General features: G+C 39.0%; 1 protein-coding gene and 1 long non-coding RNA gene across 5 annotated transcripts; one reads left to right on the forward strand and one right to left on the reverse strand.

Annotated features, from left to right (window-relative positions):
• Positions 1 to 789: 789 nt before the first annotated feature.
• frmpd2 (FERM and PDZ domain containing 2) lies at positions 790 to 27,194 on the reverse strand. 4 transcript variants are annotated; one of them, XM_016675462.1, is made up of 30 exons: positions 26,914 to 27,194; positions 21,875 to 22,010; positions 21,428 to 21,591; positions 20,501 to 20,566; positions 20,236 to 20,415; positions 20,071 to 20,146; positions 17,159 to 17,246; positions 15,539 to 15,695; positions 15,357 to 15,428; positions 15,098 to 15,272; positions 14,855 to 14,990; positions 14,431 to 14,569; positions 13,501 to 13,653; positions 13,235 to 13,420; positions 12,990 to 13,149; positions 12,651 to 12,828; positions 12,013 to 12,113; positions 11,773 to 11,853; positions 10,901 to 11,008; positions 10,500 to 10,616; positions 8,749 to 8,930; positions 7,619 to 7,717; positions 6,945 to 7,038; positions 6,769 to 6,854; positions 5,510 to 5,705; positions 3,481 to 3,695; positions 2,502 to 2,568; positions 2,253 to 2,434; positions 1,207 to 1,311; positions 790 to 938 (listed from the first exon to the last, which is right to left on the reverse strand). In XM_016675462.1, the coding sequence occupies exons 2-28, from the start codon at positions 22,005 to 22,007 to the stop codon at positions 2,397 to 2,399; spliced, it is 3,447 nt and encodes a 1,148-aa protein (XP_016530948.1). In that variant the 5' UTR covers positions 22,008 to 22,010; positions 26,914 to 27,194; the 3' UTR covers positions 790 to 938; positions 1,207 to 1,311; positions 2,253 to 2,396. The 4 variants fall into 4 exon arrangements, with proteins under 4 accessions (XP_016530948.1, XP_016530946.1, XP_016530953.1 ...); XM_016675460.1 differs by having other exon boundaries at positions 12,013 to 12,116; XM_016675467.1 differs by lacking the exons at positions 12,013 to 12,113; positions 12,651 to 12,828.
• On the forward strand, positions 10,935 to 11,317 carry LOC103143565 (uncharacterized). The gene is made up of 2 exons (XR_476811.1): positions 10,935 to 11,012; positions 11,131 to 11,317. It is a non-coding gene; the product is annotated as an uncharacterized LOC103143565 (long non-coding RNA).
• Positions 27,195 to 27,380: the final 186 nt, after the last annotated feature.

Here is a 27,380-nt window from a genome sequence, read left to right on the forward strand (position 1 = left end):
CACTTTGGAAAAATAAGACATTTCTACTCTATTCTCCATTAAATATGCAAACATTGGTGTATAAGTTGAAGTTAGCCAAAATGCTATGGTTGGCTAAAATATAATCTATAAGATTTTAGCTGTCACTATAGTGTTGACTTAAATAAACTCACTCCATTCAGTATGGTAAGCTAAGCTATTATATCAAAAATTAGCTAAGATGCTAATTTTAGTTGTAAGGCTAATGTTGAAATACACATTACCCCACATAAAATGGCCTTACAAACAGCAGCCAGTATTCTGTTATTACCTAATGGATGAGTTTTTGGTTCAGGATTGTAACACTTTGAAATAAATAAATTCAGACACACTACTTCAGTTGCCATTGGGCTACCAGTGACCTGCAGAGGTCAGGACCACTCTGTTCACTGTTGTGATTTGCCTCCAGAACAAAGAGCTCAGTGCTTTGGAGTGCATCTTCCTTCCTGGAGATGACTACGGGAACACACACACGCACACACACACACACACATACAGGGACACACACATTCAAACAGCCTCGTGCCGACTCTGCTGGCATAATTAGAAACATTTGGGATCATTTGCAAAAGAACACAAGCTCTGATGGGATCCAGATGCACAGTTGGATTTCACAGAATATACAGGAACCCTTATTTACGAGGGGCCATTGCTGGCTTCTCACCCAGGGAGATGTGTGTTTGTATGTGTGCGTGTGTGTGTTTGCTGTCTATGTTTGTTCACATAGTGAATGAGTGCTTTAGACTGGATCATCATAGTCTGTTCAGACTTGGTTCAGTAGCTTTTAATTTTGTTTGGTTACATAATGTAAGCTCAGTAAGGCGAAGTTTTAAACAATGTTTTGTTCTCGTCACTTCAGTCTTCTTCTTCTCTTGGTGGAAACTTCTGTGTTGGACTTCTTCTTTCAGTCATGATGTTTCCTGAAGGAGACATCCATCGATGAAAGTCATTGTTTGAAATCAGTCACATTTTGGTAAATGCTGCCATCTAGTGGATATTAACACGCTTGCCTTTTTTTCTTTTTCAAGAACTGCTCTCCTTTTTTCCAGATTTGCTCATTATGAGGTACATTTCCCTACATTGTTTATAAGATCTATATTATATGTACTGCAGAAAGGTAGAAGCTATGACCAATGGATTCTAAGGTGCTGTTGACCACATCACATTAACCAAAAACCTACTACATACCTGGAATCAGGTTCCTCTATCCTCAGACACACTGTGAGGTTCTAGATTGTATCGGCACCTGGCAGAAAACTCTCTAACCCAGTTTTCTGTCCTCTGCTATCCTCACTGTGCAAAGAAAACAGAGGAAGGAACCAATGAACCGTTACTCTTAGAAAGGAATAGAGAAAGAGGGCAAGTTAAACCACATTTTTAAAATGTACTTACTGAAATAAGTTAGAGATGCACAGATTATACCACAGATTTGGTCAAATTGGACCTTCTGATACTGTTTTGAGCTGATTCTGATTATTCTTTAACTATTAAAATATCAAAATATTGTTGTAAATGTTTCTAGCCTTTCTGCCATAAATTAATAATATTAGGACCAAAGACCAAGCCATACTGTGTGTTGTGTAGGAGAATGATTTCTGTAGAACAGCGGTTTTACTGACGTAGTGTCAATTTATTTAACTCATTATTGGGTCTTGCAGGACTTTGACTGTAAAAAGCAGTGTTTGCATATTCCGTAGCGAATTTAGATCCTCATATGAACACAGAGCTTTAATCCGGCTTCTTCCATGACAGACAGAAGGTGAAAGGTTAAAATGCTAAAACAGAGAAACATTGCAGTATTTGACCACCCTTCTTGGCAAAGTCTTGCTCTCTCGCGCTCTCTAGCAGCCTGAACCAAACCACAAACATCTCTCAACGTGTCAGAAAATAGTTTTCTTTTGAACAGCTTCTTGTGTTCCTGTGCTTCCTTGGATTTCTCCTAATACCTTGACAATACTGACAAGAAGAAACGATGAATCTCTTTGCTGCAGAAACAACTTCCACATTTCTTGTCATTCCTTTGATTTGGAGTAAAGCACTTTGGATTTCCTTTCCTATGAATGATGGCATACAGATAAACCTGGCTCGGTAGTGTTTAGGTATGGTGCAGTCACTGATTGGAAAAAAACACCAGATTTGAGTTTCTTTCTGGTCGGATTGCGAATGATTCTGGTATCTAGATGAGTACTCGGTGCATTTCCCGAATGTAGCTGTTTATCAGAAACAATGCTGACCTTTCCACAGTGCCAACAGCATTCTGCTAACAGGTCAGAACAACTGTAAGCCTTCAGTTATCCATCACCACCTCCTGTTTCATCTGAAAGCATTATGTTGCTTCAAAACGTCAACCAGTGCTGGTGTAAAGCTCAAAAGGTGGATCAGGTTCCGGTGAAATGGTCTATGGAAGGGAGAATCCCTGCAGAGACAGAGGAGTTAGAGAAGATGACGGGTGGATCTTTTTCAAGATGAGTGGATGTTTGTACCTGGCGACGGCCGACAGAGAGTTAGCCTCACTTCAGCTGGGGAGTTCTTGAACAGCTTTAGCACTTTCTGCACCAAGAGATGAACAGTGGCTTACACAGATATCAGGGTTCACTGAGGCTCATTCATGAAGGATATTTCACAACTTTTGAAGTTAAGTACAATTGAATGGCGATAAGAAACAACTGTAGTTTCTGCTGCAGATAACTCTCTTGCTGTCTTCATTTAGCATAAACCTGAATGAGTTGGTCATTCTGGCTCATTATGTAATAGAAAAGTAAGCTAGTGTAAAAATCTGTATTGAAAAAACATTAACTTAAACCATTTAAAGTAATTATGAGTTTTATCATTTATGTCTATTATTGTAGTGGTGTAATAATTGATCCAAATGCAGAGAGGAAAAATGAAAAGCAAACAGTTCTTAGTAAAAACTAAGAACTACAAACTTAAGATTACACAGAAACTAAAAGGACATTGACATGATTAACCCTATACACAAGGAGCCAAGGAAAGAAAGAATACAAAAACTAAATTCTCACCTACAAAAGCATGAGAAATCTTAAAACTAATTAGTTAAATATGAAAAACAAAGAGTGACAAATCTCAAAACAAAAAAAACAAAACGCCAAAGATTATGAAAGTTCCTGTTTCACACAGGAAGATGATTGGTGGCGCACCACCTCCGATCTTAATTTCCTCTTTAGTTGCCATTTTAAAAAATTTCCACGACATATAAATGTGACGAAAGGTTAATTAATGGTTAAAGAAAGTGCATTTGTGTAAATCGTGATGACAGCTTTGAGACTGGAGTTGTTTTAAAACAGGACAAACTTGATGACTCTGGCCTGCTTCTGTTAGCTTCTGAACACAGACACCAACACAGCCATCACTTCAAATGAATACCTAAAAGTATCTAGTTAACAACCATTTACAGTCATGACAACAGTAACAAACAATTTAAAAACTCAATTTTACACATACTGGATAGGACAGCTCCTTTAGCGACTGGCCGTTGATAGCCAGCAGGACATCTCCCTCCTGAATTTGGCCGCTTTGCTCCGCAGGCTGGCCAGGGAAGAGCTGCTTTATCCGGACCAGGCTGCTGAAGTCCTTGGTGGGTGGGTCCAGCTCACACATCAGGAAGCTAAATCCCAGACCGTTGACGTCCTTGGTCAGAGTCACCTCCTTGACATTTTCTTGGGGTTTTGGAGGAGGAGGCAGGACAGTGAAGCAATGTGATAAGGTCAAAGGTTGTGTTGGAGGTTGGATAGAAGAAACGGATGTGGGAAAGAAAGGACAAATGAAACCCAAACAGTAGCTGCTTGTCCATTACAAATGTGCTCTTTTTTGTGTGATATTTTGCTAATGTCGGAAAAACACAGTTTTGTAGTTTAACACTGAAGAAGAAATCTAATTGAAGTCACACGTGAGTAAGCTTGTTCACGTGATAAGTCAAATAAAAACATGGCAGTGATGGATGTAAACAATTACATGATGATGAGCTCTAGCACTCATGCGGCGTTTTGACTTAAGAAAATTGTAGTCGGCCATTTTACAGAAGAGCTATGGATTCAACAGTATTGAATGACGAACTAAACTTTTGATGATGCCGTGAGCGCTCCGATGCATTTCTAATGCAACTGATATTATCCCAGTAAAGGCTGAAACGATATTTTCCTTGATGGATGCAACTCATTTAAATGCTAAGTAAGACATAACATTTCCATATCATTGCTCCTGCCACTGCTAATGGAAGATTATATCATCCTTTTTATTGCATCAACATATATCCTAAGGCTCTGTCCACACTAACAGACACTTTGCTTTCGTTGCATTTTCTGTATCATTTACAGTTTGATAGAGTGAGTCGTAATTTCATAGCTCAGTGTTCTCAACAGAAAATATATAAGGCAATATGATAATTCAACATTGAGAGTGAAATACATTTCACTCCTTCTGGATACAGCTGAAATTAGAGCCATCTGTGGGCAGTTTGGGCTTTTGACGGATATTACAGATGTATGACAGACGTCTTGTTGACGACTAGTAAACAAATGTTGCTGTATGAAAAAAATTCAAATAGCAATCACACTTAGCCTTTCCAATAAATAGATATAAGAACTGCTATGACATTAAATAAATTAGCATTTGTGGTAGTTAGCATTGGGCTCTAGGGCTGGGCAATAACTCAATAACAATGCATATCACAATAAAGGCATGATAAATATCAATAGATAATACGTCCAATATAATGTTCAATAATTCCACTGAACTCCAATTCAGGAAAGCACAGCATTCTGGGAGACGTAGGCAGAGGAAAGGCATTTGCAACTAAGCTAGGTTGACGGCATCAACTAACCCACTCACTCTTTGGTTACCTAGCAACAACCTATTGAATGACATGTTTTAGGTTCCATCATCGTACCTCATAACTTCTTAAAAATAAAAAAAAAACAACGGCATGGAGTGAACGGAGAAAATGAGTGCAACAGCTTGAGAGGAAACTGGATAAAGGAGGAAAGGTTACATCATCAGTTGGTAGTATTTCAGATATTTAAAACAAACAAACAAAAAAACAATCAATAACTATAGATATCGACTGATATGAAACACTTGTTTTCCAGCATATTGTCCAGCCCTAGGTTCTAATTACCATAGGATCAATACTGTTTTATGGACCACTATGGCGACGCCCCTGTGGAGGACAATATATAAAATGTCACACTTGTACTTATTTAACTGGAACTGACTTTGCAGTGGGATCTTAAGAGTTTGTGAACATGAAGGTCTTAGTCATCTGAAACAACAGAAAGAAGACGGTTCCAAAATTCCTCCTCAACAGCCGGAGAATAACTATTTGAGGTTATTGCTGCTAAATGTGGTTCTGTTACATTTTTACAATCAGTAAAGATTGTATTAGTACTAGATATCTAATATTTGTAATGACTTCACACTTTTTAGTGCTGTGCAGTTCAGTCCGCTGGTCCTAACCTGCGTTGAAATGTCCTACCATCAATGACGAAGCTGTAGTCTCTGGAACGGTCAGACCTTGTGCTTGTGGGAGAGCTGAGGGATGACGAGCTGTTGAGTCTCAGATGGCTGGTGGTTTGACAGACTCTCTGATTGGAAACCGGACTGTCTGTGTCAGCAATCACAGAAACTTTAGGCAGGCTGACTGACTCCCGTTTCACAACAAAGTAGACCACCTAGATGATAGAAGAGCAGAGGAATGAATAGCCCTCACAAGACAGATTTGAACATGTCATATGAAGATTTCTACAACCAAATCTATGTCTGTATTTGCTAAATAAGGCCTAGTATTTTAAGCATATTTGGCCACTTTTATAAAAAAAAACTGCCTTAGAAAAGACGGTCATGACCTTGAAGCATTTTGTAGGGAGTATGGTGTGCCAGTGACAATCCTGACAGCTGTCCAGTCCCACTATGAACAAAGAGCTGTATCCATATTCTAGTCAGAATCTTAATCCTGTTCCTGGGGCATGTTGGACTCCACCAGGAGGGGCTTCAAGACCCTGAAATTCATGATCAGAATCTCAAGGTACAGTCCTGGAGAGGAGGGTGTCTAGTTTGGAAACCTGAAGGGCTCGTCATTTCTTTTTGTGGATTTAGTGGTTCTCTTGGCTTTCGCAGGCCATGACCTCCGTCCAGTAGGTACTACTACAGCATATTGCAGTCAGGTCTGAACTGGCCAATGTTCAGAATCGGTTCCTTCAAGTCTGAGGCAATGGTTCTTAACTGCCAAAACATGAACTTTTCTCTCTGGGTTTGGGTCAGCGATTGCCTCGAGTGGAGAGCACATTGGTGTCTTGTTGATGAGTGATGGTGCAAGCAGGAGAAGATAGATGGATTGGAGCTCTATTTGCTGTAATGGAGGCGTTGCATAGCTCTTTGTGGTAAAGAAAAACTGAGCCAAAAATTCCCCATACTCATTATCCTCATTACCAGATTTTGGATAAGTGGGAGACGATGAATGTATTGGTGGGTCGAGCAGAAGAATTGCAGATCTTTGGAGTGCAGTTCAAACCCATGCTATTCCCATCCATTATGCTTATCAGTTAAGTTCAAAAACCTTGACCAGATCATGATTATTACATTGGAGATGGTATCAGAATATCTAGGTTTCATTTTACTGGGACTTGTCCCAACTGAAATGTGTTCTGCAAACATTTCCAAAATTAGCTTTTGATATACCAAACTTCCAATTGTCATCTGCATATGCAAGTTCTTTGCTCTCATGTTGTCCTTTACCTCCCCGGTTTTACCCAGACTCTCCACAGCCTGCTGGTAGGTGAACCCATGAAAGTTAATCCCATCAACCTCCAAAATTCTATCACCTGTAAATTAAAAAAAAGTGAACAATGAAGACGGAAAAACAGACTGATCAGATTTTACACATTGATACGTTTGAAACGGAAGTGTGGTACCTGTGTGTAAACGTCCGTCTCTCTCTGCTGCCCCTCCTGGAACAAGACTCTTGATGTAGATTCCCCCGTTCTGAATGTTAGTGTTTGCTCCACCCTAGTTAGTTAAGAAGAGGATTTCCTTAGTTGCATTCATGATATGCTGAGTCATTTTATTTATTTAGCACCTTATAAGAGCAACTATATTTACCTAAAGTGGTAAAGATAGACTTTAACTAAAAACATTCTTGTATATGATGACCAACCAAGAGAGTCATTTTTTTCATGCTAATTGGTTATAAGATGAACTTTGTAATATTTAGTATGAGAACTATATTTCCTCATAATACATATTTAATAAATCATTTATAGATTAAAACTAAGATTTTAATAATGTCATTATAATCTGATATGCTGTATTTTGTTGGTGTAAAGTTCTGTGTCATGCTCTGGCTCAGTTTTGCTGAGTTTATCAGTGTGGATGAGCCAACCCTTGGCATCCCCATCTAATCCTGTCAGACCTCAGATGTTAATCAGCTTAAGTGGAAGAGTCTTTGGGGCCCACTGCTTCAGATCAGGTGCTACAGTTGACCATTCACTGCCAGCATTGAAAGCACATTTATCAGAATGACAGGTTTTCGAAAGTAAAGCTGGAAAACCGCCATGCGTTGCAACCTAAAAACTTGCCAAACACTCACAGAGATGCTGATACCCAGATTTCCAGAGATCTTCCTGAGCTCCACAGAGATCTCCTCTGGCCCCACACAGTTCAGAGATGGAAGTGTAGGGCAGCCGTCCTTAGGCAAATAAAACACAAGGACCTTGTCATTACATTGTGTATTAGTCCAAGTAGTAAACAATGAGAATATCCCAACAGCAGAAAAGATCAAGATTTAAGCCAAAATGTTTGAAGGGAACACAGAAGCAGCAAGGAGAAAAGACAGTTTTTCAAAAATACACACCTTAAGGAGTTGACTGAATATGAATACCAATGACATCATGAAAAGGAAGAACTAAGTGTAGTTTGAGTTTGAGTGTTGTCAGTGTCCTCAAAAAAATAATTTGATATCTACAGTAAAACTAGATGAATCATGATGAGCAATGTGTCATTCATTTAGAGTGAGATTTTCAGCTGCTTCCATCCACTGCCACTGTGTTTTTCACAGTGGCTTAAGTAAGGCATGGTACCAGACATCTGGAGAAATAGAGCTGCTGATACCCATTCTCATTGCAGCGACAATGCTGGTCAGAACTGGAGCAAATATGTTATGATTGATATAATTTTAGTCTCTGAATTATACTTTTTGTCAGGTCACTGTTGTAAAATAAATAAATAAAATAAAAAAAAACAGGTAGATTAGGCTCGTCATAATTTTATAAATTTTCACTTTATATCATATTATACTTTTGTATTTTATGGTTTAAGTAGCCATTGTGTTATGTGCTGTTGCTCAGGTTTGGTGTTCCATCATGTTTTCCTTTTTTTCTACACTAATTTACATCAAGTCATTTTCAGTAGAATAGAATATGTGTTCAGCTGAGGCTTGTTTGTCAGATTTAAAGTATCTTTTAAAATAACACTTATGCAGGTGTTAAACTTCCTCTTCATTAATCCCAAATATGTAAATTAAAAATGGTTTTTAGTGGTCTGATGTAATATTCCAATTTAAATTGTTGTCTTCATTAGCTGTACGTTGGAAAACCATAACAGGAATAGAGCCTGAAAACATCAGTCTTTGTAATTCATTTATATCATAAGTTTCACTTGGTGAACCGAGTTACTGAATTAATAAAAAGAAATAAAATATGTCCACTAAAATGGCTCTACCTGTGTACTGGGGGCTCGTACGTCCCGTGGGACGTGCAGCCTGTTGGAGGCCTTTGGTGTCATCATGACGGAGACAATCTCATCCAGGCTATCGTCTCCTGAACGTCCGTCTGTCATCAGTGTAGTCTGGGACCCATATTTTCTCAACATGGGAGAGCGAATGCTGATGGGACTTAGTGGGACTGTGGAGATGAAATCAAAACTTCATTCTTTGCTTTTCTTTTCAGTACTGAGACGTTTTGTTTATTTATTTTTAATGCTTTAACTAGAAACCAGACTTGATTTAGTATCAAATAAGTAATGAAATGCAAGCAATACATGTTATGTACAAACAACCCAAGGTTTAGTAAATCAGGTAGAAGGGGTATTGGGTTATAGATTAATTTTTCTACTTTCATATTAAACCACAGTAGGTTTTTGTTCCAGCTACAGCTGTTCTGTTTGAGCTAAGCTAGCCCGGATGCTAACTAGATTAGTAAGGTTAGCTGTCGTTTCTGGCTAGCAGACAATCATCATTTACCAAAGCAGAGTTACTCATCTGAATCCATGAAATGTTTTTGTGGAAAGGGCTATTTTCAGACAGAATTGCTTTAACCTTCCTCTATTCTTTCAAAGTGCAAATGCGCAAACTAACCGAAGTAAACATGCTAACTGAAACCTAGACGGTCTGTTTCTTTATGTGCTCACTTTCTTTATATTCCAAAATTATGATATTTAATTCAAAGTGAAACGGCAGAATTATGACTTTAATTTCAGAGTTTTTTAGTGGCACTAGTCCTTTTCCATGCTTGCATAAAAAAAGTCTAAAATATATAAATCAAGTTAGGACATACATTTTTTGAAGATATACTTTAACTATATTAATTTTCAAAAATACATTTTTGAATGTTGTGTGTGTTTACTTTTAGGCAAACAGCTCAGTGTCTGGCAAACATGCTAACTGAAAACTCTTAACTTTTTAAAATTCTTTCTTTGAATTTATTTCAGTTTTAAAGAAAACTTTTTTTTTTTTTTCAAATATATTTTCTAATGTGTAATTTCAAATTTCAGTCGAAGTAGCATGTATGTTTTCTCAGTTATATTGTATACTTAAAAAAAATTTCTGGACATGACTGTGACTCTGTAAACATGATAACTTGACAACAAATCAAGCTAGCAAGTTGTCTGTTAAAGATGCTACCTAACGCCTATTCTGCCAGTTAATCTAGAGAAATTGTATTGAATTTATTTCAATTAAAAACAGTTGCATTTTTTTTCTAAGATATATTTGAATTTGTGACTCGAATTATCATGTAGGTTTTTTGAAGTACCGGTATATAGAAAAGCATTTTTAACTGCCTGTGTTTAAGCTATCAAACAAGCTAGCAAGGCACCTGTTCAACATGTTGACACTTAATCTGCTACTAAATTAGTACTGAAGAAACTGTTTTGAATAGATTTTTCATCCAGATAGTTCCCCCAAGATATTTTTATTTTATTTTGTCTCCAGAAATAGAAAGCCCACATCAAATTATACATTCTCAGTTATAGGGTGTAGCCTTAATGCTAACAAAAACTCCCACAATTAAAATGACTAAAGATAAAAGGGCAAACTCGAACAGTAAAGGATAGAAATGAAACAAATATCTAGTAACCATTTTACATCGTGTTAAAATATATGCATCTGTGGAGTAATTACTCAAACAACACTGAGACAAAGAACACCAGATGACTACTAGCGCTCTACTATTGATATAGAGCACGTGAAGCACCTTTAGGCTGAGAGACAATGAGCTGCACTTCCTCAGGGCTGCCCTCCATGACCTCTGCTGCCTCGCTAAAAGTGACGCCCTCCAGGCTGACATGGTTCAGGGATATCAGGCGACCCCCTGAAGGCAAAGGTCAAACATTAAAGGGTGACCCCACCAGAGCATGCGGAACACAATCTTTGTCCTTCTGAGCACATGACTTGATACACACTGCCCACAGTCATTCATCAAAGGTGTGGAAGAATTCAATAAGTAAGATTTAGACATTAGAGCAACGTTTAGAGACTAATTATTAAAAAAAAATAAAAATAAAAGGCATCCCTACATGAAAAGAAATCTAGATGATACATTTTCAAGTATTATTTAATGTAGAATGAATATGCTTTAGTATTATAGGCATGTACCTGGTCTGATGCGTCCGTCCTTGTCTGCAGGTCCTCCAGGCACAATGGAGGCAATAAAAATGCCCAAGTCATAGCGGCCTATTGCGTCCTCTCCGACTATAACTATACCTGTGTAAGTACAAGTTACAGTTTAAATAAACTGGATAAAATGAGACATTAACCGTTTTTTTTTTGTTTTTTTTTGTGCTCACTGCCTGATGTCAAACTGGACCAAACGTTTCCTGTTTCAGGTCAGTTAAAATTACCAAAAATGAAATGCCAGAAAAATTAGATTTTGATGACAGGCTGTTTATTATGGAGTGAAAAGTGCCAAATTACACTAGATAAGTACCTTCTGTTATAATTATTTTAATGTGTCATAATTTTTTTTTTTTAGACTAGAAATAAATACAACACTATTAAATATAGAATTAATTGTATGAGTCTCGATTAAATGTATTGACTCCATTTTAAAAACTACATATTAGTATTTCATGTCTGGTAAATTCTTCATGTTCTGGAGCGCCTCATGAATGAATTTAAACCGTCAACTTCACACATCAAACTCAGTGGGCGGGATCAGGACTGCTTCTGTTGACATGTTGCAGTGTGACATCACATGAGCAAGACCCCGCTCCCCAGCTTCCTGCTGGAGGGCAAAAAGCTGCTCGCCAACAATGATTCCCACCGGTTTTACCTGTCAAGTTGTCGACATTACACACTAAATTTTAAATGTATGTGTAATATAGAGAGTGAAAAAGGGATGCAGTGTTTTGCTAATAATTGTCAACACGCCGACAGCTAGTATTCACATTGTAACCCTAGGAAAACATTTAGCAATAACTAGGAGTTATAAATTCTAGGTTATATGCAGTGCAGAGTGATATCCTTACCCAAGCCTAGTTTTGGGTCTTTCTTCAGCGAAATACAGACGACTTCCCTCTCCGAAGGAGTGCCCAGTTTAGGTGGCGTTTCTGTTAGACGAGTGATACGACCAACCATTAGCCAAAAGGAGAAATCGCTCTGAATGAGTGAGGAGACACGAAATTCTCTTGAAGGGGAAACTACTGGCTGATTAGAACAGAAGCACACAAGCACATGAAAGCTGGGCTGTAAGTGTGAAGACACTGTGCCTCGGGCTGCTGGGGATCCGGAATGGGCCTCCGATCCACTCCTCTGGGAACAGGATGGAGAGCGTAAACCTGTGCTGCTGCGCTGGCTGCTGGAGCAGGTGCTGCTATAGGAACACATGAAGGAGAGAGATGAGAAATGAATTTACATAAAATAGTTTAGATGTTGTGCATAGGGGAAGTCATGTTTTCAAGAGGAAAACAAGCAAGTACATTTCATGGTTTTCTGTGGAAAAGCATCTATACATTTATATTTATACATATTAATTTTTTGCACTTCAGTTGTTTCATCCTAATTAAAGTGTCCAAAACTCGTTGATCTTTTATCTGTGACTTGTCATTTCATTAGCTGAAGTTGTTAGCATGTAACCGGTAAACACAGACAGTTGTTACAGAGTTCTGCTGAATAAACAAAGTACTGAGTTTACTATGTTTCCATTATGCTTCCAGCCGTTTCACCAAAGAGACTCTTTAACCTCTCTTTGCTATCACTGTAAGAAAAACTATAATATAACTATAAGAAAAACTATAATAAATAATCAGCGCTTAGTCTGGTGGTGATGCATGTAAAGCCTGGAGACCCACCAGACTTATAATACACTGGCGGAAACCCTGATTAGTACAAAAGGTGAAAGAAATACCTGTGATGTTTCATACGGGCCTCGATTCTGGCCGTGACGTCATCACACAGTTTGGTCAGAGACTCTTCCTGCGGCGTGGTCAGGCCGCTGTCGTCCTGGGGCGTCTCGGAACACGAAATGGATTTGAGCTGGCTGCTCTGAGCGCGGCATACAGCTGCGTACTGCACAATGTTGTCCTCTGGACAAAGATGCAGAGGTTATGCTTGCTATCCTCTACAGCATGCAAGAGTAGCGGCTGAAGCGCAGAGCTTGCGGTGGAATGTAGTCCCTTCTGCTAAATGCGTGCAATGAAACTACAAAGAAAGTCTGGCAGCGGACGTCTACGCAGCCAAACCTTACCTGAGACCAGGCTGTGGCTTAGCTGCCGGGAGCTCATCTCATTGTTAAACTTGTGCTGGGCAGAACAGAGGTTACACAAGTACTTGGCTATCCTGGACTTCTCTGTGATGAAGACGTATTTCTTCCGGCTGCCGCGGCACTCGATTATAAATTTTCGCTTCTGCAGATTCATAAAAAAGGCACGTTTTAGACCGCGAACCGAAACATGTGAGAATGTCACGTGCCACTGTGGAGGACTCTCTCACGCTAGAGGAGATGGTAGACGTCTCCCTCCAGAAGAAGTTCTGAGCGGTGGTCCGGCAGCCATCTTTAACCTCGTAGACAATGACACCTTTGGCACAAACTCCAAGAACAATCTCTCCATCCAAAGGCCTTTTCTCCCGTATCACACGGTGGAACAAGACGCCGTATTCAGGCAACTGCTGACAAACCTGCAGAACAGAACAGCCATCACTTTTAGAAGCGGTCGATGGAGCATTGTGAGTTTTATTGTTTCTAAGTATTTTGCTACCTTCAGGAATTCAAGCTCTGATTCATCTGTGAGCATTTGGGCATTATTGGCATGAAGTCTCAGCAGCTCTGCCTGAATGTAAGGCAAGGCACGTTTCTCCATCACACTCTTGGAGATGTACTGGTCAGGTCGGTAGTAGTTTCTACCATACACCTAAACGGAGTAGAGTACAGGCTTTCACAACATATTACATTTCATTGTGTATACAAAACAATGATTACTACACAATGCATCTTTATATGATGAAAACGCAACTTCTTTTAATAGAGAATTCTAATAGGATGGTCTGGGGAGAGATGTAGCCGGGGCTAATGCAACCCCCTACAAGATGCCACCATACTATATCATAAACTGGCACTGATTGGAATGTCAATGACTTGGACTATAGACATCAGGATTTAATTCCTGCCTTACAAATGTCTTCTGTTTTTACTATTTTGCCTCACTTAAATGCTTTAAATCAGGGGTTTTCAAAGTAAGGGGCGTGCCTTCCCTAAAGAGTTCTTCAAGTGAAGTATGAGAAAAGGAAACAACTAAACTACAAAAACCAACTGCAAACATTTAACTGTCTTCACCAAGCTTATGCCATAGACAAAAAGAATAGATTTTTAGAATCTAAGGCTATGGTGAGTAAAGCTAGGTTTATAGTTGACGCATTGAAGTAGGCTTGAGAATATTGGCGCCAACCCCTTATGGCAAAAATAAGGAAAACTATAGACGTTAGCTTCTATGGTAGTGCCAAAACTGTTTCCACTGTGTATGTTAATTCAAATTAAGGTATATTTGATGTTTGAACCAATAAAATTGACTCTTAAGAAATTTTAGAAGGGGTCTCATTCACGGATATTGGCTATTCATGGGAAGCCCAGGTGCCTAACCCCTACAATTACTGGGCTGTCCACTGTATTCTCATTCTTCTAAATGTACAACCTCAGGCATGCAGTCTCCATACTCTGTCTGCAAGGCCAGACCTCCCAGGTACAGAGCAGTCTCCTCATGGCAGGACAGTCTGTCTTCTAAAAGGTCCCTCCTAAGTTGGAGGTAGTACTGATGACGAGTCTGTTTGTGCCTAAGAGAGGAAACCAGGGACATTAAGTTACTCAGGATCAGTTGGGAAACTTTTACTTCCTCTATTGGTAACTCCTGATCTTTTCCAGCAGAAAATCAACTGGAGCTGTAGGTCTAGCACGCATAATTAGAATCTGAAGTGTTTCCTGATCATGAGAGAAAGTTTCTTCTACTAGTGAATCTATTAAGACTTGTCACAGGAAACTATTTTAGTAAACCAGTAAGCTGGAGCACTTGCTATCAAGTGTCCACCCTCACCAATAATAATAAAAAAAGAATGTCTTACAAAAGAAGAGAAATGTTGTTCACAAAGAATTTGATCCTGAAGAAAAGGACAAAAGTTGTTGTAGGCACTTTCTTCCAGCTATCTGGAGCCACTTTGGAAATCTTGGTGTCATTATCAACGAAGAAAAACTCATTATCTGACCACAGAACAGAGACAAGATCAGAGAGACTTGGTAAGTGGCTTTACATAGAAAGACCAATTCAACAGGTAGTCACAGCAAACCAATCGCTTCAATCATTTTACCATCTATATATGCAAGGCCAAAATAGAAGTGTTCCACGAGGTTTGAATGAGCCACGATCATGTCAAACACATCCCCTCCTCTGGTTTTCACTTCACACTTGACCAGGATGCTTTGACCATTTGGCATCACCACACTGAGCTCTCTATGGGTGGCTGGAGACTTCCCTTTTTTTGTCTAGGGAAAGGGGGCAGAGGATTAAACTTGACATCCAAAAGAAGCAAAGATGCTTGAAAGTAGTTTTGGAGAGCATGGACTTACCAGGATGGATCCAGGCAGCTCCAAAATGACAAGGGGTTCCTCTAAAACTCTGAGAAACTCAGGACCTATCTCCTACAACCCAGAAAGGAAGGGAGAGGAATCTCTAATAGGACATAATAGATGCCATTTAAATAAGAGTTCAATTTATTTTTGATACCGTAGAGCATGAAATGCTGCCTCACTTTCATTTTCTTGTCATTCAAACTCATTGTGGACTCGAACTGCGGGAGGGATCTTGCGCTGGTAGTTCGATTGCCATCCATGTACGGGCTGCAGGGGGTACGGTTCAGATGCTGCCAGCTGGAATAACTTTCTCTGAGCCGACCTCCCGAGGGAATCCTAGGGTAGGAGAATTTTCTAGCCTCAGTTGGATAGGAGATAACATCTGTCACTTACGAGATAATGGCTTGGAACTAAATATATCCATGAATTTAGCAATACCATAGAGAGTTTGTGTTGTATACACTCATTGAATACTGTATTTGATGCACCTTGTTAGGTTGGACCCCCTTTTGCATTCAAAGCTACTTTAAATCTTTGTGGCATAGGTACAAGGTGTCGTAGTCGGACACATTCTTCAAAGACTTTGGATCACATTGACATGCTAGCATCATTCGGTTGTGCAGATTTGTCAGCTGCACATCTATGATGCTAATCTCTCATTCCACCACGCTCCAAATGTATTTAGTTAAACTGAGGAAAATTCACTGTGGATTACAGTGAACACATTGGCTAGTTTTATGCCTCTGGTAAGGCACAGTCCCACCAGTGGATGGAGGTATTTGTTAGATCTTATTTGACACGTGTTTCCATCTTCTGCTTACTGTATTAACTCTTTTTCAGAAAAGCCAGAAAACCACCTCCAGCAAGGATAAACCCTCCCTCGCTCCCCTTTTTTTTTTGCAAGACTGAGAAGTTATTTTTAATTTTTGCTATTTCCATCAACCATTTCTAATGTGATTTTTCAAAATGTGCATAAAAACTCATCAGTGGAAACACAGTTGATGCCAAATCAGTTTCATATGGTCAGAGCTCACGTAGGTTGTGACATCCAATGACATTCAGTGGATACTAAGAGGCCCAGCATGTACTGAGAAAATATCCCACACACCAGTAAACCACCACCAAGAAACACAAGGATCCATGCTCATCTCAGCTAGAATTGCAACTCATCAAACCAGGCAATGATTTTGTCTGATGTGACAAAATCATTGCCAACAATCTTCAGTTCCTTGTTGTTAGCTCCCACCCAGTGTTGATTTTTACTGTTACCGTCTTCTTCAAGATCAGACTTGACTTACAGTTAAAACCAGTAGTTTACATACACCAAATAAAAAGACATACACATTCTTTTTTTCCTCACTACCTGAACCTGAAGCTAAATCAGACCAAACTTATTTTGTTTTAGTCCAGTTAGAATTATTAAAATGATTAATAGATTTATTTATTCAGTTTATGTAGTTCTTCTGTTATCTCAAACCAGCCTTTCCATTCAAATTTGACCTCTGACACCAGTAGATAAGCTATTTCTAATAATCACAACTGATCTGTTTGGTACCAACCACAATGTTCTCTACCATGTCTGGATGCCTAAGTGCATCCTGAGTGCACTGGAGTTGGAATATCTACCAGGTGTATCTATTAAAACTAGCTATATTTTACCATACTCAATATTATTTAGATTAATAAATGAAAACAAGGTTCTACTGACTGCAAAGGAATCAAGATTTGCAATGATTTACTCCTCTGGTTATACCTCTGAGTGTGTTTTAGTCAGTGTAGAATATATTTGGACTCCTTACCCTGTAGTATCAGGTGGATACGATGTTCCTGAAAAGGTTCTGTGGATCTTCTTTTTTAGGGTCCATGTCGAGTTACTGAAAGATCCTCCTGAAACACACATTAGATTAGTAGTTGCTTTGGCAGTTTTGCATCTTATACATTAGGTTCTGGTGCTGTGTCTGTTCTAAATAAGCTTAATAATTGCATATTTTGAAAAATAGACTTATTAGCTTCCTGGCTAATAAATTAATAGTGAAATTAACACCCCCAAACTATAAACATCAAGGTGTCCCATATACTATTAATTAAGACACACTTTTACATGTATTTCTTGTAAAACAAACATATTTCCACCGCAGCTCACTACTGTTGATGCTTGAAGAGGCCATATTGAAACGTGAAGTTAGCTACTAGGGGTTATGACTTTCACCGTCTCACTTCTGTTTTGCAGAAAAGCTGGACATTATTTATCATATGATTTTCCAATGAACAGTTAATATGTTCCGGACTTTGGAGAAAGCACTTGTCTATCAAATCATGGTGCAGGAAGCCCTCCTGACCGTTTTTGAGTTTTTAAATGTCGCCACCGTCTATGCGCTGGACCTTCAACGGTTCCAGTAAGCCAGCTTAAAGACGCGGTGCAGAGGGAAACGGCTCGCCACAGCTTTTCAGCTTATGCACTAATTAAAGAAATTAGATGGGACATTCTGAGGCACTTTTAACTTGCTTAGCTTACTGAGCTGTTTTCCCTCAAAATTGTATGTAAAGGTTGGAACTATCCCCCCTGCAAGGTGACTACTTTGTGTTTAAATTGCTCTTGCAACATCTTGGGTTAGCATTTTTTCTATTAGCCTTACTATTTGATATTTTCTTTGAAAAGATAGACTGTAAAAATCAAAAGACCGTGCTACTCACTAGCACCTTTGTCAAAAGACAAATATTCTTAAAACAATGGCCCTTAAATAAATACCTCAGACTAACGGATAAAGCTAACGCTAAAGCTAAAAATATTAAACGAGAGTGAAAAATGTATGAAAAACACATTCTGAAGTATTCCACTCTCTTATTTAACATTTTTAGCTTCAGCGTTAGCCGTTCAGTCTGAGGCACTTATTTCTACTTAGAGGCTGGGTCAGGTTTAACTTTGCCATTCTTAACACTAATCCACACTTACTACTACTGTTTTGTTTTGCTCTTTACAGACACCAGCTTTCACAATCCTGTTTTTCTTTGTCTTCCACTTTACAGAAGTCACTGAAAATTTTCTTTTTGTCCAAAGATATCAGTAATTTTTAAAAATAGCACAATATGCATATAAAAAAATAATGTGTAATTTAAGCAAAATTGACAGCAACTGTGGTTTCAAGAAAGTCAACATAGAAATGGACCTCATCAATTTAATGCAAATGTTTCAGATTTTTGATTTGCCTAAAATGCAATAACTTAGCATTCATTTTGTGGATGATCATTTGTAGATGCATCTGCAACTAAAACATTACTTCTAACATCAAAATGTGAAAAGCTCAGCCCTTTCTGCCTGACTTAACATCAATACAGTGTCTGGTGATTGTGTTTTTGGATTAACCTATTCATGATTAGATAGCAAAATATGCTTAATATGAGATTTTTTGTAATTTTTTGCAGTATTTTTTCCAGGTAAAGTTAACACTAGGCTTCTTGAGGAGTTCTGAGCCATTTTAAATGCAAATTGTATATATTTTTGTACAGTTTTGGCTTAATTATTACTCTGACTTTGTTTCAGCAAAATTGCCCTTTTTGGGGTCTGTCTATTATAGTTAACAATAATCGATAACACTAGTTGATGATTATTTCAATAATCGATTCATCACGATTAATCGTTTCAGCCCTACCCGCAAGGATTTAAAGGCATCCTGGTTCCATATTCAGAAATCACATGTATGAAACTTTGTCTTTGGGTTGCTACATAGCAACACTTAAACTCCAGGTGATGATTCCAGGTGGATCAAAGTTCAACTGATCAGTCCAGAGTTCAGATGAGCTTTCACACTTTCCCAAGCAAAGTGGATTATTTCAGGAAACGGACTCTGGTCCGTTTAAATTGGATCAAACAGCTCTGCGGTGGAAGTGCACCAGTAATAATTATCTGTCTCCATCAAGGAAATACTGCTTTTATTTACTAATCAAGCCCTGTTGGAATTTTTTTTTTTTTTAGGGTTTCTACCCAGATTTTTGCAAATATTATTTAGCTGTCCTATGCATCTTTGATTTTAGCAATAAACTACAATGTCTTTTGTTTCTGTACAATTACTGGTATCTATCTGCAGCTGGGTTTCCATTAACTGCAAAATTGCGCAAATTGAAACTATGAAAATAAATTTGCTAATGAAAACAACAATTTCGATAAATGTTTTTGCTCTAATACAAAGTGGTTTTTCAGTCGTATCAAAACACGTTTTTCACATCACACTAGTCACATGATCAACAGCCACATGTTACCACTGGTGAAAACAACAGGAACTAGAAGGAGAATGATGTTTTTATTTTTTCCAGACATTGCAGATGATGAGCACTACCACCATCGCTGAAGTAGTTGGAGGATCATAGCACTGCATGTTTTTTAATGACTTATCACGTGAACAAGCTTATTCATGTGTAATTTTCATTTAATTTTTCATTTAATGGAAACAACGTCTTTGCAAAATTGTGTTTTTTTGACATTAGCAGAATATACTCAAAGACTGACCCACATTTGTAATGGAAACGCAGCTGTTGTGAAACTGTTTGTTGAGAACTTGTCATGGAAAAGCTTACTGTGGACATATTTAGTACTTGGCTTTGCGAACAGTTGTATTAATATCTGTGTCTCTTGGCAAGAAAGCCAATAAGCACACTATTGAAAAAGACAAACGATGTCAAACTTCAGCTCAAACAAATGGGATGAGTTTCTTACTGTGTAATCTATCCCTGACCATCTGACTGCGGTCTGTTAGCTGGGATCCGTTTTCAGTCATGGCCACGTGATCGGCCTGTAGAGACAGCACGTTCCGGCTCAATTAAGCAAGCAAACAACTGCTTTTACAGAAAAAACAAAGAGGAAGAAAATGCGACCACTTGCCGAGTTTCTGTAGACATCCTCTACCAGCTGCCTGATGAGGCGCTCTGGGGATGGCAGCATGGAGGACTTGTGATGGAACTCGCAGGTCTCCAGCACAGTCAGGAGGTCGGTCCTCCTCACCGCCATGTCCTCACACATGCTCAGCAGCAAACCCTCCAGCTCTGTGCTTATCTGGACTGGCTGAGGAGAGGCCAGCAAAACCCAAAACGGCTTAGAGAATGGAAGACAGCGACCGGGATGAGAAGAAAAGCAGTGAAGAACATACCTGATTCTGAGGAAGGTGATAATCAGCGCACCAGTAAAGAGTCATTCCCAGTGAGTATACTACCACCTTAGGGTCATACACACAATACTGTTTTAGACATTTTATTCAAAAATAGGTACAGATTTTTTTTTTTTTTTTTTCCACAAAAGATGTGCTGTGGGGAATTATTTCGGATATTAATGGCAATAAAAACTGGGGAGTGAACTTCAGAGCTTGGCAGAGGAACAACGAGAGGCTTCAAGAAGCTAAAAAGCTGAAGCTAAAATCCACAAAGCTAACCAGAGTACAAAACCACATTATTTTATTTTATTTGACTGAGCTATCTGCCACAGAGCACAACGGAGTTGTAAATTTCTCTGTAGAACATTATAATTAAGTAAAGAATATCTAAAATGTAAAAATTACTGCTGTACAGAGTGCTGTTATAGTTGGCAAACAGTGCTAACTGTGCTAATTGCTAATAGAACATGTTGAAAACAGCTTAGAACATCCCACACTTGAGTATTCTGAACTTTTGGGGAGTTCTTCAAATCTCTTATGTACACATATGGTTATTACATCCCTCATGAATAATTAACTATTCAAAGCTAAAAACATAACAATTCAAACTTAACTAAGAGGGAGGTTTCAGGTTTATTCTTAGTGAGGTCAATACCTATGAACATTCAGTCTGTGTATCAATTTAGCAGCTCACTAGCATAATGTTCATACAGACATAAAAGGATTCTTCCTAGGGGTAATTATGTACTGTAGTTATTTTTTCTACATGTCGTACTGTGGTGGTATTCAGGCATACCACAGCTTGTTGCTAACATGTACCGGGGCACCAAGGTTAACCAGGTCTTCACCCAGGTTAATAACCAACAGGAACTTTAGTGATTTATTTTTTTTTTTGTAAGCAGAAGAAAGGTTTTCCCGCTCTCAGACCTTTTCAGCAGCAGCCCTGGTGGAAGGAGTGAGACCCTGCTGGACCTCGGGAGCTGTGTAAGAAGCCACGTCTTCACTTCGTGCGCAGCTCTTGAAGGCCAGGCTCCCATTGGCTGACAGTAGCACTGAGCCAGGGCTCAACACAGTACACATATTACCTGGACCTAAACACAGCAGACCACAAACTCTTTACCAAGACATTGTTACAAATTATAAACCAACAAACAGTGGATCAATTTTGAGACATTTTAAATCGATTCTGAATTGTATAAATGAGAATTGTGATTTTTATTTTTTTTTGTGACTCAATTTTTTTTGGCACCAACCTACAATCATCTAGTTCATATAGTGCGCTGTTTCAACCCTTTTCTATGAGTCTGCAGATTCTTACAAACTGTATGTTTAAGAAGGTACAGTTCTCGTATGTGTAGGTTTGTACGTGGTCACCTTTTTTGGAGATGTCCAGTAAGGCATCAGCGGTGGCCAGCAGCAGACACCAGACCTCGTCCTCTTCCAGGGGTGAACCCCGGGCCTCCAGCACCTCTGTCAGGGTCACAAATGTGCCCATCCTGCTGCACATGGGCTACACATGCAAAAATGGCACAAGGCTATGAATTAAATGGTCTGGACCGTTTGCATTGAGCACAACCATACTGATACATTTGAAGTTTTAAAAAGGTACCCTACACATTTTGTTCACCAATAAGCCTACGGTTTAGTAGGATTTAAAGAGAGAGAGGCTGGAATAAATCCAACACTAATTCAACATTTAATTCTGCTCATCTTTTCCCTGAAATAGAAACAGATATTTACCGATGACCTTGTATTGTGTGCGAGAAATGCTGGATGAGGAGACATTAGAGGATTAGTGATCAACGTAACTAGATTAATCAATAGAAACAGCAAGAGGCTAACAGTTTTCAAAGATTAAGAAAATAAACCCTGAAGGGATCGTCCCACTGTACATGGACGGCTACATTAATCTGTTGTACCAGCACCCACTCAGTCTGCTCTGTACTTTGGGGCACTAAGGACAACTTAATTACATCTAAATACCTACAATTTAATTTCCTATGCTGTTTGTGTCCAAAGTCTGCCTTTAGATTTTTCAACTTGAGATAAAAAATCTACTTTATATAGCATTTTCAAATCAAGTGCTTGGCTTAGAAAGCATGCAATTTGAAACATTAAAGTGTAACTAGCCCCAAATTATTATTATTTTTTGCTAATAAGCTAAAGTTATTTAGGGTGTTCCTTCAATGGAATTTTTTGTAGCAAGTAGGACCACAAACGGATACATTCAAAGTACAACCAGCTGATTGAGATCCGACTTTATCAAAAGTATCAACGTTTTCCGTTTGAAAATGTTACAGAAATGTAAACCCATGATTAGAAGTTGTAAATACTCTAAAAGGTTTGAAGAGGCGGAGAAAAGAAGACAAATGAGTTCGGTGAGCTAAGCTGGGTCGGTCCGGCTTTATTTTTATAGTCTAACCCACCACCTTACGCTCAGCAGGTGAATTTTCCACACTGCTTTCTGATTCTGCCAAAGACTTCAATAAACACCTTGGGTCAGTATTTTCTCACCTGATACTGATGTCTGAATGGCTTGAGGGTTAGCTTACTTAAACCTCAGGACCAAGGTGCCATGCAAAGGAAGTCTACCTATTGGGTAGCTGGCTTGTCTCTACCACTGATGCACAAAGGCAAAAATAAATAAAGCTAACTAGAACTTTAAATATTATATAAGCTAAACAAAAAGTTGAGGTACATAAAAACTTTGTCTCTGCATCTAGCAGCACATCATTCTCTGCCATCATTCTCTTCTTTAGCCAGCTTGGTTCAGAGACTCGATGTTCAGTCCCATTAGATAGCTCTGAAAAAATAGAGTTCACAACTTTTCAAACCTCTTTTGCTCAGATGGCAGAGAAGAATCTGTTTGAAAACAAGCACAAGATAAGCTAATGGTATCACTGGGTGGAGGTTAATGTAAAGCAGTCATTACATTAGATAAAAGACAGATGACACGCCATCATGTGGTTGCAGGACGTTCGTATTCGCACACCTGACCAATCACACACCACATCCAACAGAGCTCTGTGCAAAATGGTTCCACCTGAGCCTGGTGTTAAGAAAGGGGAGGAGGACGCCAAACTCCTGACACAATGTTTTATCGAGCTACGTCAATGAGAGCTGATTTCCAAGCTTTGGATGGGACTGCCTTAAACCATGCTAAATTCTGAACTAGCAGTGTATGATCACGCCCTTTCAAAGGGCTTATTTAACATGTACTGATATGCTTTCAAACAAAGAAATTACTGTCAGAACCTTTAACAATCTCAAAACTAAAATTATTTTAGCTCAATTTAACATCGTACAGGTCTTTTGCCCCAGTCCAGGTCAGGGTCTTTCTGTCCTGATCATGTCTAAAGCTGCAACAGAGATGTGAAGGTTCTTGGCAACTGATGTTTGACTTAAGACTGTCCCTTGAGGAAAACTAAAGAGCTTTTCCTCAAGGGAAAATAACCAATGCACAATGGTGCTATGTACATTTCAGCAAAGTAAATGTAAAATAGATATATTGTTGCTGTTTTAGTATTGTCACCATTGCACTGGGTGAAGATCCTGCTACACTATTCAAATTTAGGCAATCTATTTGACTGAGGCTGGATGTTAGCCGAATTGAAAAACCTCTTTGAGTTTTAAAGCTTGACACTGCAGCACCAGTATCATTAGTCAAATATTTGCTTCCAACTATAACAATCCATCTACACTACATATGCTTATGATTAGACCATGCTTCAGGCAAAGACTTGGCCTGACTCTTTCACATGGTGTCGAGCTGTAGAAAGTTATTAGCAGATCACACCCCATGAGCATGGCGCAACTGCCTTTATGAAGTGTTGGGTCACGGAGTCTCATTTTTCAAGCCATGCTGGTGTGCCTGGAAACATGTCATGGATACGTTGCCACCATACTGCCCCATACTCCACCAAAACCCTGTTGGGCTGACAGCACCATAACTAATGACATTGCAACATAACTCTTTGTGCATATGTGCAAAAGCCTGAGGAAATTCTTGCATGCTAACCCCACATAATGGGAAGCCTGTAGTTTTCTGAACGCAGTGCTGAAGATTACACAATGACCTTGCAAATGTCCTCCATGTTTCGTCTGTTTTCTTCATTATAGTGTGAAAGCAAGGAGGCCTCTTCACCTATTCTGCAATCTGAAACCATCAAGAAACAGCCTTGGTGGCTTTTCTTTTTGGCAAACTATGTTGAACAGAGTTACAGTAGTTCTGCTTGACTGTATAGCAGACTTTGTGCAAACATTTTCGGAAGTTGCAAATGCTCAAGTGGTTCTAATAATATTGGGCACTTTTCATGCATTTATCATTCAATATTTGTCAATTCAGCCAAGTAACTCATTTAGAAGGATGCCAACACACTGGTTTTTTAACGTTTGATGCAAGTAACATGCCAAAACAAAGCTGTGCATAAAGCTCTGAGTACAGATCTGATTTTATTTTTCTGCAATTAAACATTTTTGGATTCCTTGAAAAGTGTGAATAGTATTTCAAATAATTTCTCATTGGCTTTTAGGTCAGTAGGTTTTAACCCAGATTAAGACTCCTAGAAGATTTCTGACAGCCATGAGAGACTGCAATCTCATGAACGTCCATCTAGCTTCTGTACTTGTATGTGCTTAATCATCCCATGGTTGCGAACCAGTATGTATTGTAGTGGTTAATGGGCAAGATGTGGAGGGTTGACCGGTACCTTACGAAGACACGCTGGTTCTTACTTCTATTTGTCACAAACAAAGACGATGAGCCACAAGACTTACACAAAACTAACATCTGCAATTTTTGAATACGGTAATTACATATCTTCTTTTTTTGTGTGGTTCTTCTGTATCAAAACTTATTCTAAATATCACAAAGCTCACCACAAGACTTACCCTTTTTGGACTTGGTTGTGAGCGATTTAAGGCCATTACAGACTTGCAGAAAAGGAGGTTCCCTTATGAATGCAGTCAGGATCTCCATAGGAAAACAGACAGTTCAGGGTTGATGTTTTTCAAATATCCCAAAGACCTCCAAGGTAAAGTCCAGGATGACGAGATGTGTGGACATTATGACTGTGAAAGCTATGGGACTCTAGTTCAAGGTCCTGGTACCTGAACCATTTACAGCTGTCCACACAACTCTTTCTGATGTTTTCCCACAAACCTCTAATTGGATGTTTGTTGCAAATTTAATCTTCAATCATTTGCTTGATAGTTAATGAAGCATCTTAGTCCTTTTCTTAGCAGGTTGTCTTGTTGTTTCAAAGTCTTTAACTTACTTTATTGTGCTTTAACTGGATGTACTGTCTTAGCTGTTGCTGCTGACTTAGCTGCCAGTCGACAGAACACTGCTTCACATGCGTTTAATTCTCTGACTTTGGCAGTTTGACAGCTGGCCAAGTAACTCCAGCTCTGTTAATCAGGTTATAGGTACTATAATTCAAATAAGATCAACCAAACTATCTGATAATGTGAAGTCAGATTAAAAAAATAGCATTGTGGTTAAGTCTAGAATATTTTATCTGGAGTTGGGAGACATTTTTGGGTGGCTTATTTAAGTCACGAATCTCACAATATGCAGATGATGCCATGGTAGGATAAAATTATCTATGGGAAGCAAAATTTCTGTACCTTTTCTTTGCCCTGGGTTTCAGTTGTTCACCTTGTCAGATAAGGCAGTGTGAACAGCAACAGAACCCTAGCAGAGTTCCCAGACCTGGTGGATAAATGTGCTATAAAGGAAACAGTTCTTGTGTGAGAGTTCAACAGCTGTTTTAGGTGACCTTTGATTAAGACATATGGGACACATCTAACACATCTGGTTGGAAGAGTAGGCAAATAGAGAAGGTCGAAATCAAATGCCTAACATTAAATAGATTTGTTGTGTTTTTATGACTAAATAACTTGGCATTAGTACACAAATGCCAGGTGTCTTGAAAATCTTTTGAGCTATTTCCATGACCAGAGGATAAACACCGCTCTCTAAGAACTTTCTGCATCACTGTTTAAAGTGGTAGCATGACTGTCATTTTCAGGTGTTTCAAGTTCTATGACACATCTCACATCGAGGTTTTATGGCGAGCCAGTAAAACCCCCCCCCAAAAAACAATCATTGCTTTTGTCTGAGCAACAACTGGTTTCAGCATATGAAAGATTTTGAGCAAAACCATGTGATGCCAAGCTAAGTGACTCTTGTATAACTGACTTGTTACACCATCTACCATAAAGGAAAAGCACAGGAACCTGCTTGATTATGCACATATATAAATATAAATATAAATATATTCACTGCTCTCTGTAGCCACATTACACAGTCATCACTCGCTTTAAGACATCTTTCTTCCCACATGTGCTGTGTTGAGAAATGTCCCACTTAAAACCCATTTGACAAACTTTCTACAAGTTATGCAGCTTACCTTATTTCATCAGGTACCTGAGAAGATTGTCTCTAAGTTCCTCCAAACATCCGCCACTCTGAACTCTAATCCTTCCTCCTCTTATACACCCCCTGCTGCCATTTCGCCCACCTCTCCGTCGTCCCAGTGCTCCTGTCTGTCATGACGGCTCGTCCCTCTATTATCACATTGGTATGGGATGGCCACAATCATGTCCCCCTGGGGGGAAGAACTAATCAGCCCCATAACTTTTTCCTCTGGACTCGTGGCTAATGACGCCATGTTCTGCCTTTTCTGGAGTTTTTGACTATTTTTAGCCGAAGGGGAACTTACTGTAAGAACTTAATTGGATTTGCAGGGCAAGCTGAAGACAGATGGGGCAGCAAAGGGCCAATCCACTGTAGGGAGGACTGTGTTAATCTGGTGTTTTAACTACAACTGATAAGTTAATTGCCCCGCTTTCTGACATAATCTATAAACACAGGCAT

This window comes from Poecilia formosa, unplaced genomic scaffold, assembly GCF_000485575.1.
Source record: "Poecilia formosa unplaced genomic scaffold, Poecilia_formosa-5.1.2 Scaffold4, whole genome shotgun sequence".
NCBI classification, from domain to species: domain Eukaryota; kingdom Metazoa; phylum Chordata; class Actinopteri; order Cyprinodontiformes; family Poeciliidae; genus Poecilia; species Poecilia formosa.

Coding starts and splice junctions, on each gene's coding strand:
- frmpd2 (XM_016675460.1), bottom strand. CDS start 22,007: ATGTGCAGCAGGATGGGCACATTTGTGACCCTGACAGAGGTGCTGGAG. Junction 7,039..7,618: donor ATCTGGGTATCAGCATCTCT/GTGAGTGTTTGG, acceptor TTAACTAACTAG/GGTGGAGCAAACACTAACAT. Junction 2,435..2,501: donor TCTCTGTCGGCCGTCGCCAG/GTACAAACATCC, acceptor CTGTCTCTGCAG/GGATTCTCCCTTCCATAGAC.